This window comes from Eretmochelys imbricata, chromosome 7, assembly GCF_965152235.1.
Source record: "Eretmochelys imbricata isolate rEreImb1 chromosome 7, rEreImb1.hap1, whole genome shotgun sequence".
NCBI classification, from domain to species: Eukaryota; Metazoa; Chordata; order Testudines; family Cheloniidae; genus Eretmochelys; species Eretmochelys imbricata.
Window position 1 is genome coordinate 6,198,349 of NC_135578.1, and position 16,467 is coordinate 6,214,815.

Genomic DNA, 16,467 nt, shown 5'->3' on the forward strand with positions numbered 1-16,467 from the left:
CAGCGGTGCATAAACATTTTTCTGTCTCAGCCGTATTTGCTTTCATTGTAAACTCTTTTACTCTTAAAGGAATGATAGTAGGATGAACAATCAAACGCAACTAAGACTCTGAGGACTGAAAATCCCTTTGCCAAGAGCACACATTGGGATGTTTTAAAAATTCTTTTCAGGTATTTCCAGTGTTATTGGGGGGCACTATTTTTAAGCATACGTGACGCAGAAAAAAAAGGCTTAAGGATGTGCTTCACTTCTACTGTATGTGATTTATGGAAGTGTGGTGCACCCTGACTCATCTTTTCTTTCTAACACTGGAAGAACTTTGCACGTCATTAACAGAATTTAGAATTCTTTTATAGCTGGAAACAACACGGTCTGCTTACAATTTATGTCAGTAACAGCTCCATGGTGAGGTAAGCTTTGACCTTGCCTTCTTTAAAGCCTGTGAAGTGTACAGATGAAAACACTTCCTCTTTTCTTGGTTTTGTTTGTAGAAAGTACTTCAAAGTAATGGGGAAAGGGAGGAATTGAGACTTTCTTTTTATGGGATAACAGCCTAATCCAAAGCTCATTTAAGTCAATAAAGAGATTGCTACTAACCAAAATTGCCTTTGGATCTGGCCCTAAATCTGTAGCAGAGGTATTGGTCTTTTGCTAATTGGGTTTCTGGACTTAGGGGTTGTACTCTCAGACATGCTCAGTTAGTCTAACTCTGTTCCCACTGAAGTGCTTTTGAAAATTCTACCCTAACACCTTACAAACCAGGCAGAATGCCTGGCATAACAAAGGAAACAACAACAAAATCCAACAGGGATCTTGCAGTCTAGACACATGCAAAATTTCCATTAGCTATGGCTGGGATTAAGAGAGTAGAAAGACTCTAGGAAGTTGATACCATGGGGTTTTTCCATGCACTTTGGAGCTCACATTAGATGGAGAATTCCCGTTTGTCTGAGAGAAAGAATAGCCCAGAAAGTCAATCTGAGCTACTGCAATTAGTCTGCATAGGCAACTGCCACTGATATTAGACACTGACTGAGGACTGCAGAAGGCCCTACAAGCCAAACTGGGCTCTAGGTTGCACCAGCATAAAATGGAGTCACTCCCTTGAAGTAGCGGGCACTCAGCACCTGACGAGGTTGGGCCCTTTGGTAGCTATATGAAAGTTTTAGACATATATGGACAGAGAACTTAGAAGTTCAAGTGAAATTTTTCTTGGGTCTTTTAGAACTGCCCCAAACCTTTACTCCCTACCACCCTCCAAAGCCCCATGCGGCAAAGATCCTCTGTCTCGCACCTACATGCTCTAGCCTGAGCTAGAGAGGTGCTTCAGAATAGCAACAAAGTCCCAATCCACTCCCAACAGGCTTAATGCACTGCCAGCTAGGGAATGTAACTTGGATCTTATCAGCACAAAATGATGAAAGTGTGGTGTTATCTGGCAAAGCATGCCATAGGCTGATTTCTAGTCAATTTCATTTTTGTTAGCTGTCAGTTTCAGCCTTCTGCTTCTCATACTTAAGCAGGTTGCTGCAATGCTGCGGTTGAGAAAATAAATGTAGAAAACTGTTATTACTTTAAAAATAAACTGTGTCCACTACACTAAGGGTATAGTGAAACACTTCTATTGTTTATTGTTATCATTATTCTTTAACATGTGCACAGCATTATAATCACGCCTTCTGCTTTACACAGAGAATAAACAATCTTTTCCCAGAAAAACTTAGAATCAATGTCCTGGTTTTAATTTACTTATATTTTTTGTGTGATTAATTAGAGGAAGGCACCTAGAGTCTTGGAAAGGTGTCTATTTAAAAATAACAAACCTAAAATGTACTACTTAAATTAAATAAATATCCTTATTAGTTGTTCCCGCCAAGGTCAGTGAAGCTGCAACTCCGAAAGTGAAGCAAATCATTTCCTGAGATGCAATGTTCTGTTCCATTGTCCAGGTGCTGGCATTTTCATTTTCACAGAAATTTGCTTTCTATTTCAGACTTCAAGAATTATGAAGATTATTTTATTGTTACCAAGTATGTGTGAATTGCATCAGCTTATTCCTCACTGCATTTCCTATGTATAAAATTTGGAAGATAAGATGCCACCTTCTTCATTAAGGCTCTTACAAAATGGAAAGTCTGCAATAGATTCCAAGATTTCTGACTGGCTTAGTGCCTGAAAAGAACGGAATATATACCCACAAAGACCACTTAGGTTATAAAAGATTTACACAAATTATGATCAGTTAGGACCAACGTCTGCAACTGGACACATGTGGATGATACCAGCACAAGAACTGACCCTTATAATGTGCGTACTTTACTCTATCTGTATTTTGAAAATGGACAACTGGCTGTAACTACAGGGCAGAACTGCTAACTCCCACCAAGAATATGGTTAATTCTTCAGAGTAACAAAATTGTATAGAGTGCTGTCAAGGCCATTTTTACAGATACTGTGCAGCAGCCTTACAATTTGGGAAGTATTAAATGCAAGCTGCAACAAAAAGACTTCCTAAAGATAATTATAATCAGTTACTTGAAGAAGGGAGGGAAAAATCACGCTAAACACATTTTTATCAGATTTTGCAATGGGCAACTTTTCAAAGGCAATTAAAACCCATTCCTGAAGGTTTACATTTCCACACTTTTAGGATCATACTAAAAGTAAACACTCATTCGTCCTATCCAAAAAGCTTAGCTGAAACAAATGATAGATGAAACAAAAAAGAAAAATTAAGGAGGTTAACGTTTCCCCTTCATACAACTTAGTCTCATTTTACATTGGACACTAAGCTATTGAAATTCAGTGGGCCTCCTTAAATGCAGCTGTAACCAGATCATGGCAATCAAGTAGCTACTGCACTTCACTTCTGCATTGGTGCACGCAGACAGATCCACTCACAGGTACTGCGGGTGCTCTGCAAATGTGGCCCTGTGAAGCACACCGCGCCATTCCCATTTTCAGCATGGTACGGGAAGATATGTTAAGACTTATGCGTATACATCAGCAAGATTAGCATGGATAAATTCTGGCCAGCTGGCTGTTTATTGGGCTACATGGATTTTAAAAAACATATTGAAGTCTTTACATGGCTTTCAGCAACACGGAAACACCCTCCAAAAGCGGCGGCTGGACAAGGACTTGCTCATTTCATAGGCCCTGATTCAGCAAGACATGTAAGCACCTGCCTAACTTTAAATACATGAGTATTCCCATTGACATCAGTGGGTCTAGTCCCCTGCTTAATTAGGGCCCTCGTTTTCATACAGAACGACTTCGCCACATTTGTGGAACTCATGGTGCAATGCTACTCGTGCATCTCTACTGGTGGTGTCCATCTCTGGGAACAGGCCAAAAGCCATGTCAGCTATTTACAAGTAAAATGGGGAGAGTGATCTTTATACTGAAGAGACAGAGCTACTGAAGCAGGGCAAACAAAAATCACTCCATGGCACCAGAGTCCACCAAATCCGCCCCCAGCTAGGGTGACCAGATGTCCCGATTTTATAGGGACAGTCCCGATTTTGGGGGCTTTTTCTTATATAGGCACCTATTACCCCCCACCCTGTCCTGATTTTTTACACTTGCTGTCTGGTCACCCTACTCCCAGCAATATGCACGGTAATACTTTCCTTTCCACAGACACTGTAAGAGAAAGGAGGGAAGTGAAAAGTAAATGGACACTGGGATTTTTTTTTGAATTGGATAAAATTAATATATTTGTGAAAGAAAATGCACATGCCTGCTACAGAAGAACAATTTTTTTAAAACTAATAGTTTGTAGACATGTGCTAGAGAACACTTTGGACCAAATTCTACCTCCACTGAAGTCACTGGGTTTCCTTGTTGGTGAACCGGGCAGAACTTACCTTTGTTTCCATAAGGAAAGTTACCGTCACGGACACAATAGTGTTGTATCGTGTTTGGGTTTTCGGCCACATGAAAGGTGGTTTTACAATGGACTATTTGGCTTCTTTGGACTTCTGCCATCCAATCTATGGGTCAGAAGTATGATCAGTAGAGCAGGTTGACATTTTCTGGCATTTGAATTTTTGAATCAGTTTTTAATTTCAATGACAAAACCATGGCCAAAAAATGGATGGAATTTTCACAGTTTCCCCTCCTCCTCCATAGGTGCTGGAATGATGAGTGTTGTGGGCGTTCCCGTACCTGCTGGCTTGAAGTGGTTTCCATTATATACAAGGGTTATAGTTTGGTTCAGTGGCTCTCAGCACCCCCACTTCAAAAATTGTTCCAGCACCCCTGTTCTCCTCCTCCTCAAATTTTTTGACAAAACCCTAGTGATAATTCCTCCTGAAAAAAAAAATTCATTGACTTCAAATGGAGCAGTGGGTTCTCAGAATCGCTGAAAATCAGGGCCTTTGCACACATCTACGCCGCAGCGGGACACATCTCCAGTTACGGTATCTGGCTATTTCCAGCGTGGGTAGACGTACGCATGCTAGCTCTGCTCGAGGAAGTCTTAAGTGAATACTATGTAATTTGCACAACAGGGGTGGATGTGTATGTAGCCCATTTCACTGGCCCTCCAGGGTATGTCTACACTGCACACTAAGCCCGGGCTCTGACTCAGGTTTTAGCCCAAGCTCCCCTTCTGTCCATACACAAATCAATCTGCCTTGGGTCAAACACTCAGGGGACTTGGTCAGAGCCAGCCAAGCCCTGCCACTTTGCAGTGTGGACACAGCTCAAACCACAGATGCGAGTGAGAAGGTCTGTGTATGGACACGTTGGCATGGCTCTGACACTAGATCCAGTAGCCATAAACCCAGGTTTATAATGCACTGTGGATGCTCAAGTGCAGGATTGGAAACATTGAGTCCACGAGCCCGGATCCCATAGACTTGGGCTCGCACTATGGGGTTAAAAATAGCAGGGTAGATGTTCCAGCTCAGGCTGGAGCCTGCATTCTGAAACCCAGCCAAGGGCATTGATCCGTGGTCTGAGACTCGCGGATGCGGGGTTTTTATTTTGCAGTGTAGACGGACCCTTAGTGCCCAGTGTAGTCCCACCCGGAGAGATGGCCCTTGGTCAAGCAACTCTTTGGCAGGAAGGTTGCGCTAACTCTTCAAAGACCTGAGCCAAAGCCCACTGAGTTCAGTGGAAAGATTCCCAGTGACTCCTTCACACTTTGGATCAGGCCCCAGCTGTACGCATCTGTGGGCAACAGGGGGCTCTGAGTAACACCACAAGACAGGAAAAAGTCACGTACCCATCTTTCTCCCTGCAGCATCCAGGTCGTGTTTGTAACGGCCCATATTTCCTTCCATGGTTGTCCTGGCCTCTCTGTTCTGCACCGTCATTATATTCTGTGTAGTGATGTGCCAGCTCCTGAAGACCACACTGCTACATATGTATCACTACGTGCAGAATTTTCCCATGTGACCCATGGTCCAAGCTACTTAATTTCAAAAAATAATACCTCGTAAGGACCTTGGGTCGCACTGATGCAGGCAGCATTACCAGAACCATTTCCCCAGTGCATTTGCTACTGATGTATTTTCCACCAACACGAGGCATGCATGTTTTCCTTCCTTCTTCATCCTCCAGGACAAAGTGACATCTAGGTTACATGAGCAAGTTGGTGTATGAAAGTGTAAAGGAGCCTATGTGTCCAGGGACGCGTGATTGACATGCTAAGGAACTAAGATGTGATCAATTAAAGCAGAGGGTGGCCTAATTTAACTGACATCACGCTTTTATAATGATTAAGTACTTGTATAATGGTAGTGCCTAAAAGGTCCCAACTAAGAATATGGTTTTGTTATGATACGTGCCGTACAAGCACATAGTAAGAGACAGCCCCGTCTGGAAGAACTGACAATCTAAATAGGCAAGACAGACAAAATGACTTGCTACAGGGATTTGGTAGCAGGGCTCCCTTAAAACAGAAAATATCTTGTTATGATTCTGCATTCAAATACATCATCCATCATGTACCGTCCAGAGGCTAAAGTGTGGAGCTTAGTATCAAGGAAACCATGCACGCAGCACACCCACCTGCCTTACCGATGAGATAGTACAAAAAATAAAAAACATGAATAGAGTTCCTTAAGTGTCTTTGCAACTAGGTTTACAACACTATGTCCTTAACAACCGAACAGTCACGATGTGTGTTATATTTATGGTAAAGGCCTGCATGCTCAGAGTCCATGATAATCGCATATTCTTCTCTCTAAAGAACAAATCCATTACTATTTCTAATACTTCAGCAATGAGGAAACAACTACTATTGTAGCCTAGGATATTTACGTATAAATTTGCAACGTGGGAAAAAAATATGTGCAGGCTTCAAATCATAGCCCGGGGATCCAGCTAGCATTCTTCATCTCATCCATGCACATTCCATTGCCGTGTTACTGCCCTTCACTGTTTCCTGCCATCGGGCACACTGCTCAATTGCTGTATGGGAATTCAGTGCTTTGGGAGACAAATGTAACCTTGCAGATAAATGGCAACCATTACTGGTTTGTTTCCTCCCGCCGGGTGGAATGAGGATTAGCTCTTTATGATGTCAGTATTTTATTTACCTACAGGTGAGCCCACCAGTACAACAAATATGCTGAAGTGAGTATCTCGCCCTCTGAAATCACTTAATGAACCATCAGCATTTGTCAACACAACTGCTAAATATCCTTTTGATCAAGTTCATGCCAATGTGCTGCAGAGACCAGCAAACGTCCAGCTCATGGGAAGAGGGGATACTAAAGAAGAGTTAGTAAGTGAACTAGTGATAAAATGAGTAATTTTATCCATATTCAAATAATGGTATGCAATTAACTTCGTCTAAGTACTTTCAACTGCTCATATTCTCCATTCCAGATAAAATCAAACAAACACTGTATCATCATTTTGGGATGAAAAACAATGGTCATTTATTATGCATTAAACCAGTTTGTGTCTAAGAGTTAGCTTTACTGGAACCACTTTAACTTTCAGTTCCAGACGTTTTTTCCTTCTGGGAATTTTCCAAGTTTATTTGTTTAAATCTAGAAAATATACAGTGGAAAAGAACATGAAAATAGTGCCTCCAAAAACACATATGTCCACAAAACTTCACAAATTGAAAGGTAAACTAATCCCTATAACAGAGCATCAAGGTAATCCTGGTCCATCTACCACTTCCTACTTTTGGATTTTTCGTTGCAAAATTCAACCCTTATTCAGGTCAGCAATTAAGCATGTGCCTGACTTCTAATGAAGTCAATGGGCCCTTAAGCACATGCGTAAAGTTAAGCACGTGCATTAACTGTTTTCCTGAACTGGGGACCTGAACTGTACATGTCTGTGAGATGCTAAGCAATATAATAACTAATGCTTAGTTTGTATAGGGCCATATTGTGACTGCAACCCCCTCTGGAATTAGTTGTTCCTGACATATTACTCTAAGCCTCTAAGGGAATCGCGCTTGGACTATAGCGGCAATGGCCACAGAGACTCAGGACTCCATTTCCGAGACTACCTAGAGTACAGGCTGGTGACAAAACAAGCTTGAAGCCACGACCAGAATCAACATTAGCCAGAGTTCAGATACAAAGTGTTGGGTTGTTGTTGGAGTGAAGCAGAGACAGAACAAGTATCACAGCCTGGGAGGTCCCCAGGAAACTTCTCGTTCCTACCCAGAGGGAAATGTTGAACTCTGGTGGTGGTTACTGGGTCACCGATAGGTGACAGCCCAGAAGAGACCAGCAACCCAGGAGGATGAGGAGCAATTCCAGGTTAGGCTACCAAGAGCCAGCTTCATTTTCCCTGGGACTCCAGACTAGGGAGCCTCAGGACAATCCTACCCTTTTAGGGGCGAAGGTCTTATAAGAAATCCCATGTCTGTTTATTTTGCATATGAGTTTTAAGCTGGCCAACAATTATAGTGCTGCATCGCTCAGTAAAGAACTGATTCTCCACTCACATGCTGCCTAGGCAGGTGCTAGGAGGGATTGGGCGCATAGGAAGTGCTGGCAGGTGGAGGGTTTCAGGTATTGTTGCTATTTTATTATTCTAGTTACTCCTATTCTTTCCTTACCCCTTATCTTCTGTGCCCTGGGCATCATAAAGTCCCCTTATTGTTGTGTTGTTTTATCCCTACATGCCTAGTATAGTACATGGTGTTAAATGTTTTCCCAAGGGACAGCACCTGCTGTGTCCCTGGCACAGAGAAGAGTCACCTTGGGTGGAGGCACCAGGCACCAAAATAAAGAACCCATGCCCCTAAGGGAAGAAGGGAGAAGCTGCCCTAAGCAACAGGGAGAAGGCTTGAGCCCCACCCCAGGGCTGCGGTTACATGACTTTACTCCGAGTGGCAAGCACCTGCCTGGCCCCAGGAGCAGCTCAGGAATGGACTTGTGACTTAGAGTCACATTTCCCACCTAGCTTCCCCCCTTGCTCCAAGAAGCCAAGACAGTACTTTGCTGCTGGTGGGGGACTGTAACAAATTACTTCCCCCAGCTGGCGCAACTGTGCAGACTGTCAGAGCTTCACACTTTGCAGGAGTATGAGAGGCGCTGCTCCCTCTGTGCCTCTCCCCACCTGCTTTAACATGGGGCACAGGGACTCTGTAGCCTGCTGAACATGCTTTCTCCCTCTCTTCCAGGCGGAGAGCGGTGATGTGTGGGATATGAAGGGGTGCTTTCCCCCGTGCGGCACTGCAGAGCAAATCACAAACTTGCCCATAGGCCATGAAGAACTCTCTCCAGATTACAGCAAGTGACCATTTCAGAGCCTCAGTCTCCACGCCAGAACCAGCGGCTCCACACCAGAACCAGTGGCTTTTGCTCAAGCTCTCTCAGCGGCAACACACCTTTTATCATAATCATCATGACTATTATACCCAGCACCGCGGCGTGTAAGTGACCAGACTTGACGGGATGTTGCGCTCATGGCATTACGGTGCCTCATCCCCGTTGGGGAGGGCTAAGCACCCGCAGCTCTGGAGGCACAAAGCATCCTGTCTATGGAGAAGAATAAGGGGAATTGTTTTTCTTAAATGCCTGCATTAAAATAAAGCCATCTCTTCCCCCAATCCCTACAGACATCAAACCATCCAGCTGTGCCAAGCCAGTACAACAGCTTTTTTTATTTTAAGTTGTCGTGTTTAATTGAGGCTACTTAAAGTTCTTCTAGTCTGCAGTGCAGTCAACTGACATTCAGGGACCGCGCTACACAAAGAAGCAAAAATAGGCATAACAATCTGAAAGCAACTGTGCTCTCTCATGGTCTTTATGGGAGCAGCAACAAAAAGGAGGTGAATGGGCCTAACATATTCTGAACAAGATGGTTCCTCTGGGCAAGGACTGTCCCTTCGTACAGGCCTGATTCAAAGGCTGCTGTTATCCGTGGAAAGGCTTCCACTGACTTCAGTGAAATTTGGATCAGACCTTAGATGTGTGTACAGCACCTAGCACAAGTAGGCCCAAACCCAGGTTGGAGCCTTTGGGCCCTATCACAGTACAAATAACATAACATAAGAACGGCCATACTGGGTCAGACCAAAGGTCTATCTAGCCCAGTGTCCTGTCTTCCAACAACAGTCAACGCCAGGGGCCTCAGAGGGAATGAACAGAACAGGTCATCGTCACGTGATCCATCCCCTGTCGCTCATTCCCAGCTTCTGGCAAACAAAGGCTAGGGACACCATCCCTGCCCATCCTAGCTAATAGCCATTGACATATAGGCAGAGGTGAAAGTAAGCCGGTAGGCCCTGGTACGGCGTACTGGCAAGAGCCGGTGCGCCGTACCGGGGTGGATTGGCTTCCCCAGACGCAATTTAAAGGGCCTGCGACTCCCAGAAGTGGCTGGAGCCCCGGCCCTTTAAATTGCTGCCAGAGCCCCGCTGCCAGAGCCCTGGGGTAGCAGTGGTGGGGCTGGGGTGGCGATTTAAAGGGCCCTGGGTGGTAGCGGCACCAAGCCCTGGGCCCGTTAAATCATCCCCGGAGCCCCGCCTCCGCTTCCCCAGGGCTCCGGCAGGCTCCGGGGACGATTTGAAGAGCCCGGGGTGGTAGTGGCGGCCGGAGCCCTGTGGCCGGAGCCCTGGGGAAGCGGCGGCAGGGCTCCGGGGATGATTTAAAGGGCCCAGGGCTCCATCCACCGCTACCACCCAGGGCCCTTTAAACTGCTGCCAAAGCCCCCGGCTGCCGCTGTTAACCCAGGGAGGGGGAAGGAGGCACTTGCCGGTACAGGGTAGGCCGGGGCTGGCTCTGACCTCCCCCAGCCTTGCCCCTTCCGCCCGAGGCCCTGCCCCTTCTGGGGGCCAGAGCCGGCCCCAGCCCAGCCCCGTACCGGTAAGTCTCTAGACTTATGTTCACCCCTGCATATAGGACTATTCCTTAAGCAGCATCAAGCTGACCACATCTGGAGGAAACCCCTGTATGTTCTGTCTATTTAAGTTGCTCCAATTTGATCTTGAAATGAAATGCTAGAGAAACCCGAGAGTACTCTGAGGTGGTCTTACTGGAATATGAAAACAATTAATATTTTTGTGATCAGGCAACTTTCTCTGGGACACACTCTTGGACACAAAACAACCTACCTAATCCCTACCATAAATCTCACTGAATCCATAAACGACCCTAACCTGTAGTTGCAAAATGCTTGGGTTTCTATGCTTTTTGTAAAGGTTGGATTTGTGCTTCTTGATCTTCCAGTCATCATACATATAGAGCAATGTGCTGACAGATGCGGGGGCTGACCTAGATGGTGAATCATGGCAGAAGACACTAGGTAAGGAAGCAGAAGACACAAGTCAGCTCCAAAAAATGGAAACTTGTAGGGGAGGATGATATTAAGTATGAGGTTAGAAGATAGCAAGGAATCTTCTGTTGAGATTTGTTCAGGAGGAAACAACAGAAAAGACAACAGTCGAAGAAGATTGGGAGTGGCTGTGTCCAGGCACAATGGAAGCCCAGAAAAAATATTTGATAGGGAACAGAAATGTTACACAGGGTTGGTCTACACTACACAGTTAGGTTGAGATAAGGCAACCTAATTATGTCAGCGTACACACTAGAGCCTCGTCCTGCCAATGTAACTGCCCTACTACACCGTCATAACAACTCCACTTCCAGGAGTGGCGTAGGGCTTATGTGGGTGTAGTTAGGGCCAGCAGTGTCTGCGTAGACACTGTGTTACTTGCATCAACTGTTGGCTGGCTTGTCAATTTCATGGTCCCTTGCTGGAGCCATGACATTGATAAAAAAGCCAGGCAGCTAGAGCCTGGCTGCCCCCGTCTCCCCACTCCCAGCCAGGCTGCTGCCCGGAGACTCCCCACTCAAGGAGCAAAGGAGCTCAGGCGGCTGTCCCCCGCCTCCCAGCTGGGAACAGGGAACTGAGAGCCGGCGGCAGGGCGGGGAAGGGGGGAAAGCTGGGCTCCTGGAAGGGAGCTGTGCAGAGGGTTCTCAGCACCCCCCCGCCCCCCACTGCCGCTCTTCAGTTGGTGGAAGCGCTCCTGGTGAGGATGCACACCACCAACAGGAGGAGGGTAGTGTGGACATCAGCCACCGTAGTACCAGAGATCAGCTTATGGTGTAGCATAGACATGCCCATAAGCCCAGATTTTTAAAGGTATTTAGGTGTTGCTGCACTCAGCATTGCAGTACCTAAGTCTCATTTTCAAAATTAGGGCATCTATTTGGCTGCCCAAAGACATCTCGCTACCTATCATCAATTGAAATCAATGAGTTTTAGGTGCCTAGAGGCTTTTTGGAAAATCCCACGAGGCGCCTAAACACTTTTTAGAATCTGGCCCTAAATCCCTTTTGAACATTTCCGTTAGCTAAAGTCTTGTGATAATAATGATTGATAAACAAGGAGGCCTGCTTGCCAAAATCACACAGTAGATCATGTTGAAAATGATAACACGGTTCTAGAGTTCTCTCAAATACAGTTCATGAGTCAAATTCAACACTGACTTATAGTCACGGAGCTGCCTGGCAGAGGGATGTCGCAACTGAAACCAAGGGGATGGCATTGGGTAAAATAACTGCTTCATTTGACCCTTTGTGTTTTCTAATCAGAAGAGAAGGGAGCAGGTTGTGAAGCCTGTGATAAGTAATTTCTTCATTATACAGATATCATATTAATGTACAGCTGTGCTATCTATTAGGGTACACTGTAATGCAATCATTTATTTTCTTGAGAAAACATATACCCTGATTATTTACCCTCTAATCACTGTATGCCAGTAGTTGGAAGTGCTCAGTTTTAACAGGATTGTTTGCAGTGTTGTTGTAGCCCCGTTATTTAGCAAACCAAAGTCTAGATTATTGGAAGGCTTTTGATAAACTGTACACAGCCTTTCAGATGTTGTTCTGCAAATGCAGTTATAGGACTCAAGGCCCAGACTGATCTGCCCATGTGGATCCAATGGCAGAATAAGGGCCACTGTCTCTCCTGCAAGTATTTGACATAACCCCCATTAAAATCACTGAGTACAATACTCATGCAGTGAGGGTATAAGAGACCCACCTCAATAACTACAGAGATATTACTAGTAGGTACCCTATGATTTGCTTACTCTTTCAAAGAACTGGCTTTCACAAATCTAGTGCCCAATTTGCCAAGACCTCTGTGTAAGAAACTCACATCAGCTTCAGTGGGGATTCTATACTCAGGAGGGTGAAATTCTGATCCCATTAAAGTCAAAGGAGAAACTCCCATGGACTTCAATTGGATCAGGATTTCACCCAGACAGCTTTTGGATAAATGGATTCAAGGTTCTGAGTGTACTGATTCTTGGCAACCTAGTTTTTAAAAGTGTGCGAATGTTTCCTTTCACCATTTGCATGTACATAAAAAGTTGTTCTTTGTCACCCAACTTAATTATGCCCGTGAATTTTACGAAAGTATTAGTTCTCCCCAGTAACAGTCTTTATATGTAAGTGTCCTAAAAGCAGGTCTATCAGATGGATTGTGATTCCCCCAGGGCTTGAACACTAAATGTTCTTGAATAAACAAGGAGTTTGAAAGGTACCACATGGTTCTGTGATTCTTTTCTTCCCCGGGAATGTCCATCACAAAGGTAATGCTGGGTGCATTTACACCAGCCATGTCATATGATAATGGTATGATTTCACATACAGCTTTAAAAAAAAAATAAAAAAATCTCTGGGCTAAACCCTGAAATGTTTAGGTGAGATAAATCTCCCCCACTTTGATTTCATAAAAGGTCACTACAGAATTTGCCTGAGTAAGGGCTGCAGGACTAACTATTAATAAAATGAGCAGTCTAAGTTCTGATGTTTTATATAATACATTTCAGTCAATCATGCAAGAACACTACCCAGTTAAATACTTGCATGAAAGGACTCATCTGTACTTCACAGTCACAGTGAGAGGTTTTAGAGCACTAGCATTATTTCAAAATAACTAAATGTATCTCTTTCTAAATATAGTTTATATTACTTAGTATGAACGACTAATTTCCTTAGAGTAGCACTAAATAAATAATAATGATTTTTAAATAACCGTTGACAGAAGATAATCTTACATTGCCAATTCAGAAAGGCTTGCCATCTTATAGCATTAAGTGTATTGTTGCAGTTTAGCATACGACTCAAGAAATCATTATACAAATTCATTTCTGATTACTTTCTACTTGTCTTTAATTTTCACTGTTTGATGTTAACATTAAACATTGTAAATGTATGCAATATTTATATAAAATTAAATAACAATACTGGAAAAATAAATACACTTTATTACATAAATACATAAATCCATACTGCTGAAAAGTTTCAGCTAATACTATACTCTTGTTTCAAAAGTGACCAAAAATATGGTAGTGACACTCCACCTGAACAGATGAAGTCTGAACGGCTACAGAATGACGTCTGCAATCAATGTCAGAACTAGAAGCAAGTGAGGTGATACAATAGAAGAAAGTTGGACTCTCCCCTACGACCTACTGTAGTAGCCCATGGTAATATGAAAACGAGGGATACGTAGAAATTTATTATATTTTTCAGGAGAGACAAAACTTTGGTTCCTTGTTGAGCCCACAGGTCCTCAAATACAGCTCTAGAGTCACTTACGGCAGAGCTCGGGCAAACAACAGATAAGATACTTCACATGAAAAAGCAAGACCCTATACGGCAATAATAGTGGCTCAGCTCTGAAAATCTTTCTCCAGCGGGAACGTTGCAAGAGAAGGGACAGTAGGAGCGGGTGACGCTGCTACTGAATACTTTGGTCGCAAGATTCTCCACTGACGAGTTAGAGCAAACTTTAATTAACACAAGACTAAGAACACAGTTTAGGACTGCATGCACCCCAGTGCTGCAAGACTGATTCTGCACATCTGACCCAGCTCATCGACACCTGGCATCAATGGGAGGTTTGGCTGGGGAAGGAATGCAGGATGGAGCCTTGTCTATCAAACACTGGGGGGGCAGATTCAGCTGTGGTGGAAGCGGGCACAACCCCACTGAAATCGATAGTTATGACAGAGCTGTGTACAGCCCTATGATCTGTTCCAGAAAAGACATGGTGATAATGCCAAATGCTGGAGGACACCAAAACCCAACAGAAGAGGCTAGCCATCTTGCTTGGGTCTTGCAAACATTCAAGCACATGAAACAGAAGTTAGCAGCAATTTTCAGGACGTAGTTGTGGGAGAAAACAACCGCCTCGGGGACTGAGTAGTGCTCAGCTCGTTCAGTCAGCACCAACTATCCGTATAAAAGTGATACATTAGCACCTCAAATTAATCACTGTCCCTTGTAATGATGAAGCACCGTATAAATACTAGTCAGCAATGTTATGGCTATCACATAATTCACTGAGGTATGAAAAAAACAGAAATGTTACCAAAAGCATCCACAGAAACTACAATGATATTAAACTCCAGCAATGTGATGTTAAAACCATAGTGTTTAAGGAAGTCAATATATTACAAAAAGGCCTCATTTTTTATAAAGTGCTTTCAAGTCAAATCACCTTTAAAAAACCTTCAGCTATGTTTAACAAAATATACAATACATTTTGACACGTGTTTGCGTGTCATTTTAAAACGGTCACATCAACGGTTTTCATTTTATCTAGCCAGTGTCCCAAGTCCCACACTCACTTTGGTGTAAGAGCACCTGTTAGCAACCAGCCAGGAGCACTAGAATTCCACCTGTCCTCAGGTGGAGAGGGCCTTTTATACAGGAAGTCAGTATTATTCTGTGGAGTTCACCTTGCAGAGCAGACAGATCCCAGGCTGGGCAGGGTAGAGTTTTAAACTACAGGACACTACATAATGGTCCAGATCATCCCCTGCATTAGAGCCACTTTGCGCAGCTGGAGCCGTGGGCGGAACACCGCAGTGCAGGAGAATCATCCCAGTGGCACAGAGCCAGCATAACCACTCCCATTCCACTCCCCTCCCAGAGGTTGGAGAGGAAAGGTGACCTAAAGAAAGGGGGCTTCCCTACTTCCTGTTGATCCCCGGCTGCCATAATAGCCCCACACGGGCAGCTAGTGTAATTTAGAGCAGTGGCTGGGGATCGGACCAAGGATCAGAGAAATATGCAAGGGTAGCTTAAAACCACTTTAAGCCTGGCCCCTCATCAGTTGCACTATATGATCCACAGCTGAGAATAAAGGACATTATATATATAAACATACATGTATATATATAGAAATACATATACATGTATATATGCATTATACTAAAGTAGGAACGTGCCTGTGTTTTCTGTATGGGTGTGTATATATTTATAAACTAATACATACACACTTATAAACACATATACTTGCGAATGAGGGCAACTTAGCACCAAAATCCTCCCATAACTATAATTTTTTTTGCAGAGAAAATGCAACATGGGCAATAATAAGTGCACAATAAAATATTAAATATAATCAAAACTTTCATTTAAATTTAAATATACTGCTTAAAATGCCAGGTTTTAATTTGCATGCAAAGAACTCAGTCATAACCAAGACTCGTAATGCATGCTGCTTGCAATGTAATAAAATGTACAAAGTTGGTTATCTAGCAGAAAGTGCCTTTTAAATTAAAGGAGTTTACTTCGCTAATGTAAGCCCTTCCTGAATGCGTCACTCTGAGTCTACTGTAAATAATCTTCTTTAAGTGCAGTTTTATGACACAAAATATTAACACCTGGGCTTTAAGCATATTAGATTTGTTGTTATGGAACATCTATAAAAAGAGTCACAAAGATAAATATGTGATGGTCATACCAAGCTCCAAGGACCAGAATTCCAGGCAGCATCTCTAGGACAGTCCTGCATATTGCACCGCTCACGGTCTGGTGGTTTGTCGAGAATTTCACAGCTCAGATCTGGAAACCTTTCACCATTAGGGCGCTGGCACACCACAAGCCTTGTTCTTGTTCCCGCACCACATGCCTTTGTGCACTAGAGAAAGGAAATCAACAGAGTAGTTATAATATTAGTAATTTACATATTGAGCATTGTCTGCCCCAACCTCCATTGAAATCAACGAGAGTC

At 43.8% G+C, this 16,467-nt stretch overlaps 1 protein-coding gene across 1 annotated transcript in view; it reads right to left on the bottom strand.

The window, feature by feature from the left end:
• The window catches only part of ADAMTS9 (ADAM metallopeptidase with thrombospondin type 1 motif 9), a 131,972-nt gene that overhangs the window by 36,519 nt on the left and 78,986 nt on the right, over window positions 1-16,467 (bottom strand). The window contains exon 29 of the mRNA XM_077821691.1: window positions 16,198-16,374. Coding sequence (XP_077677817.1) covers window positions 16,198-16,374 — 177 coding nt within the window. The remainder of the gene's footprint in view (window positions 1-16,197; window positions 16,375-16,467) is intronic.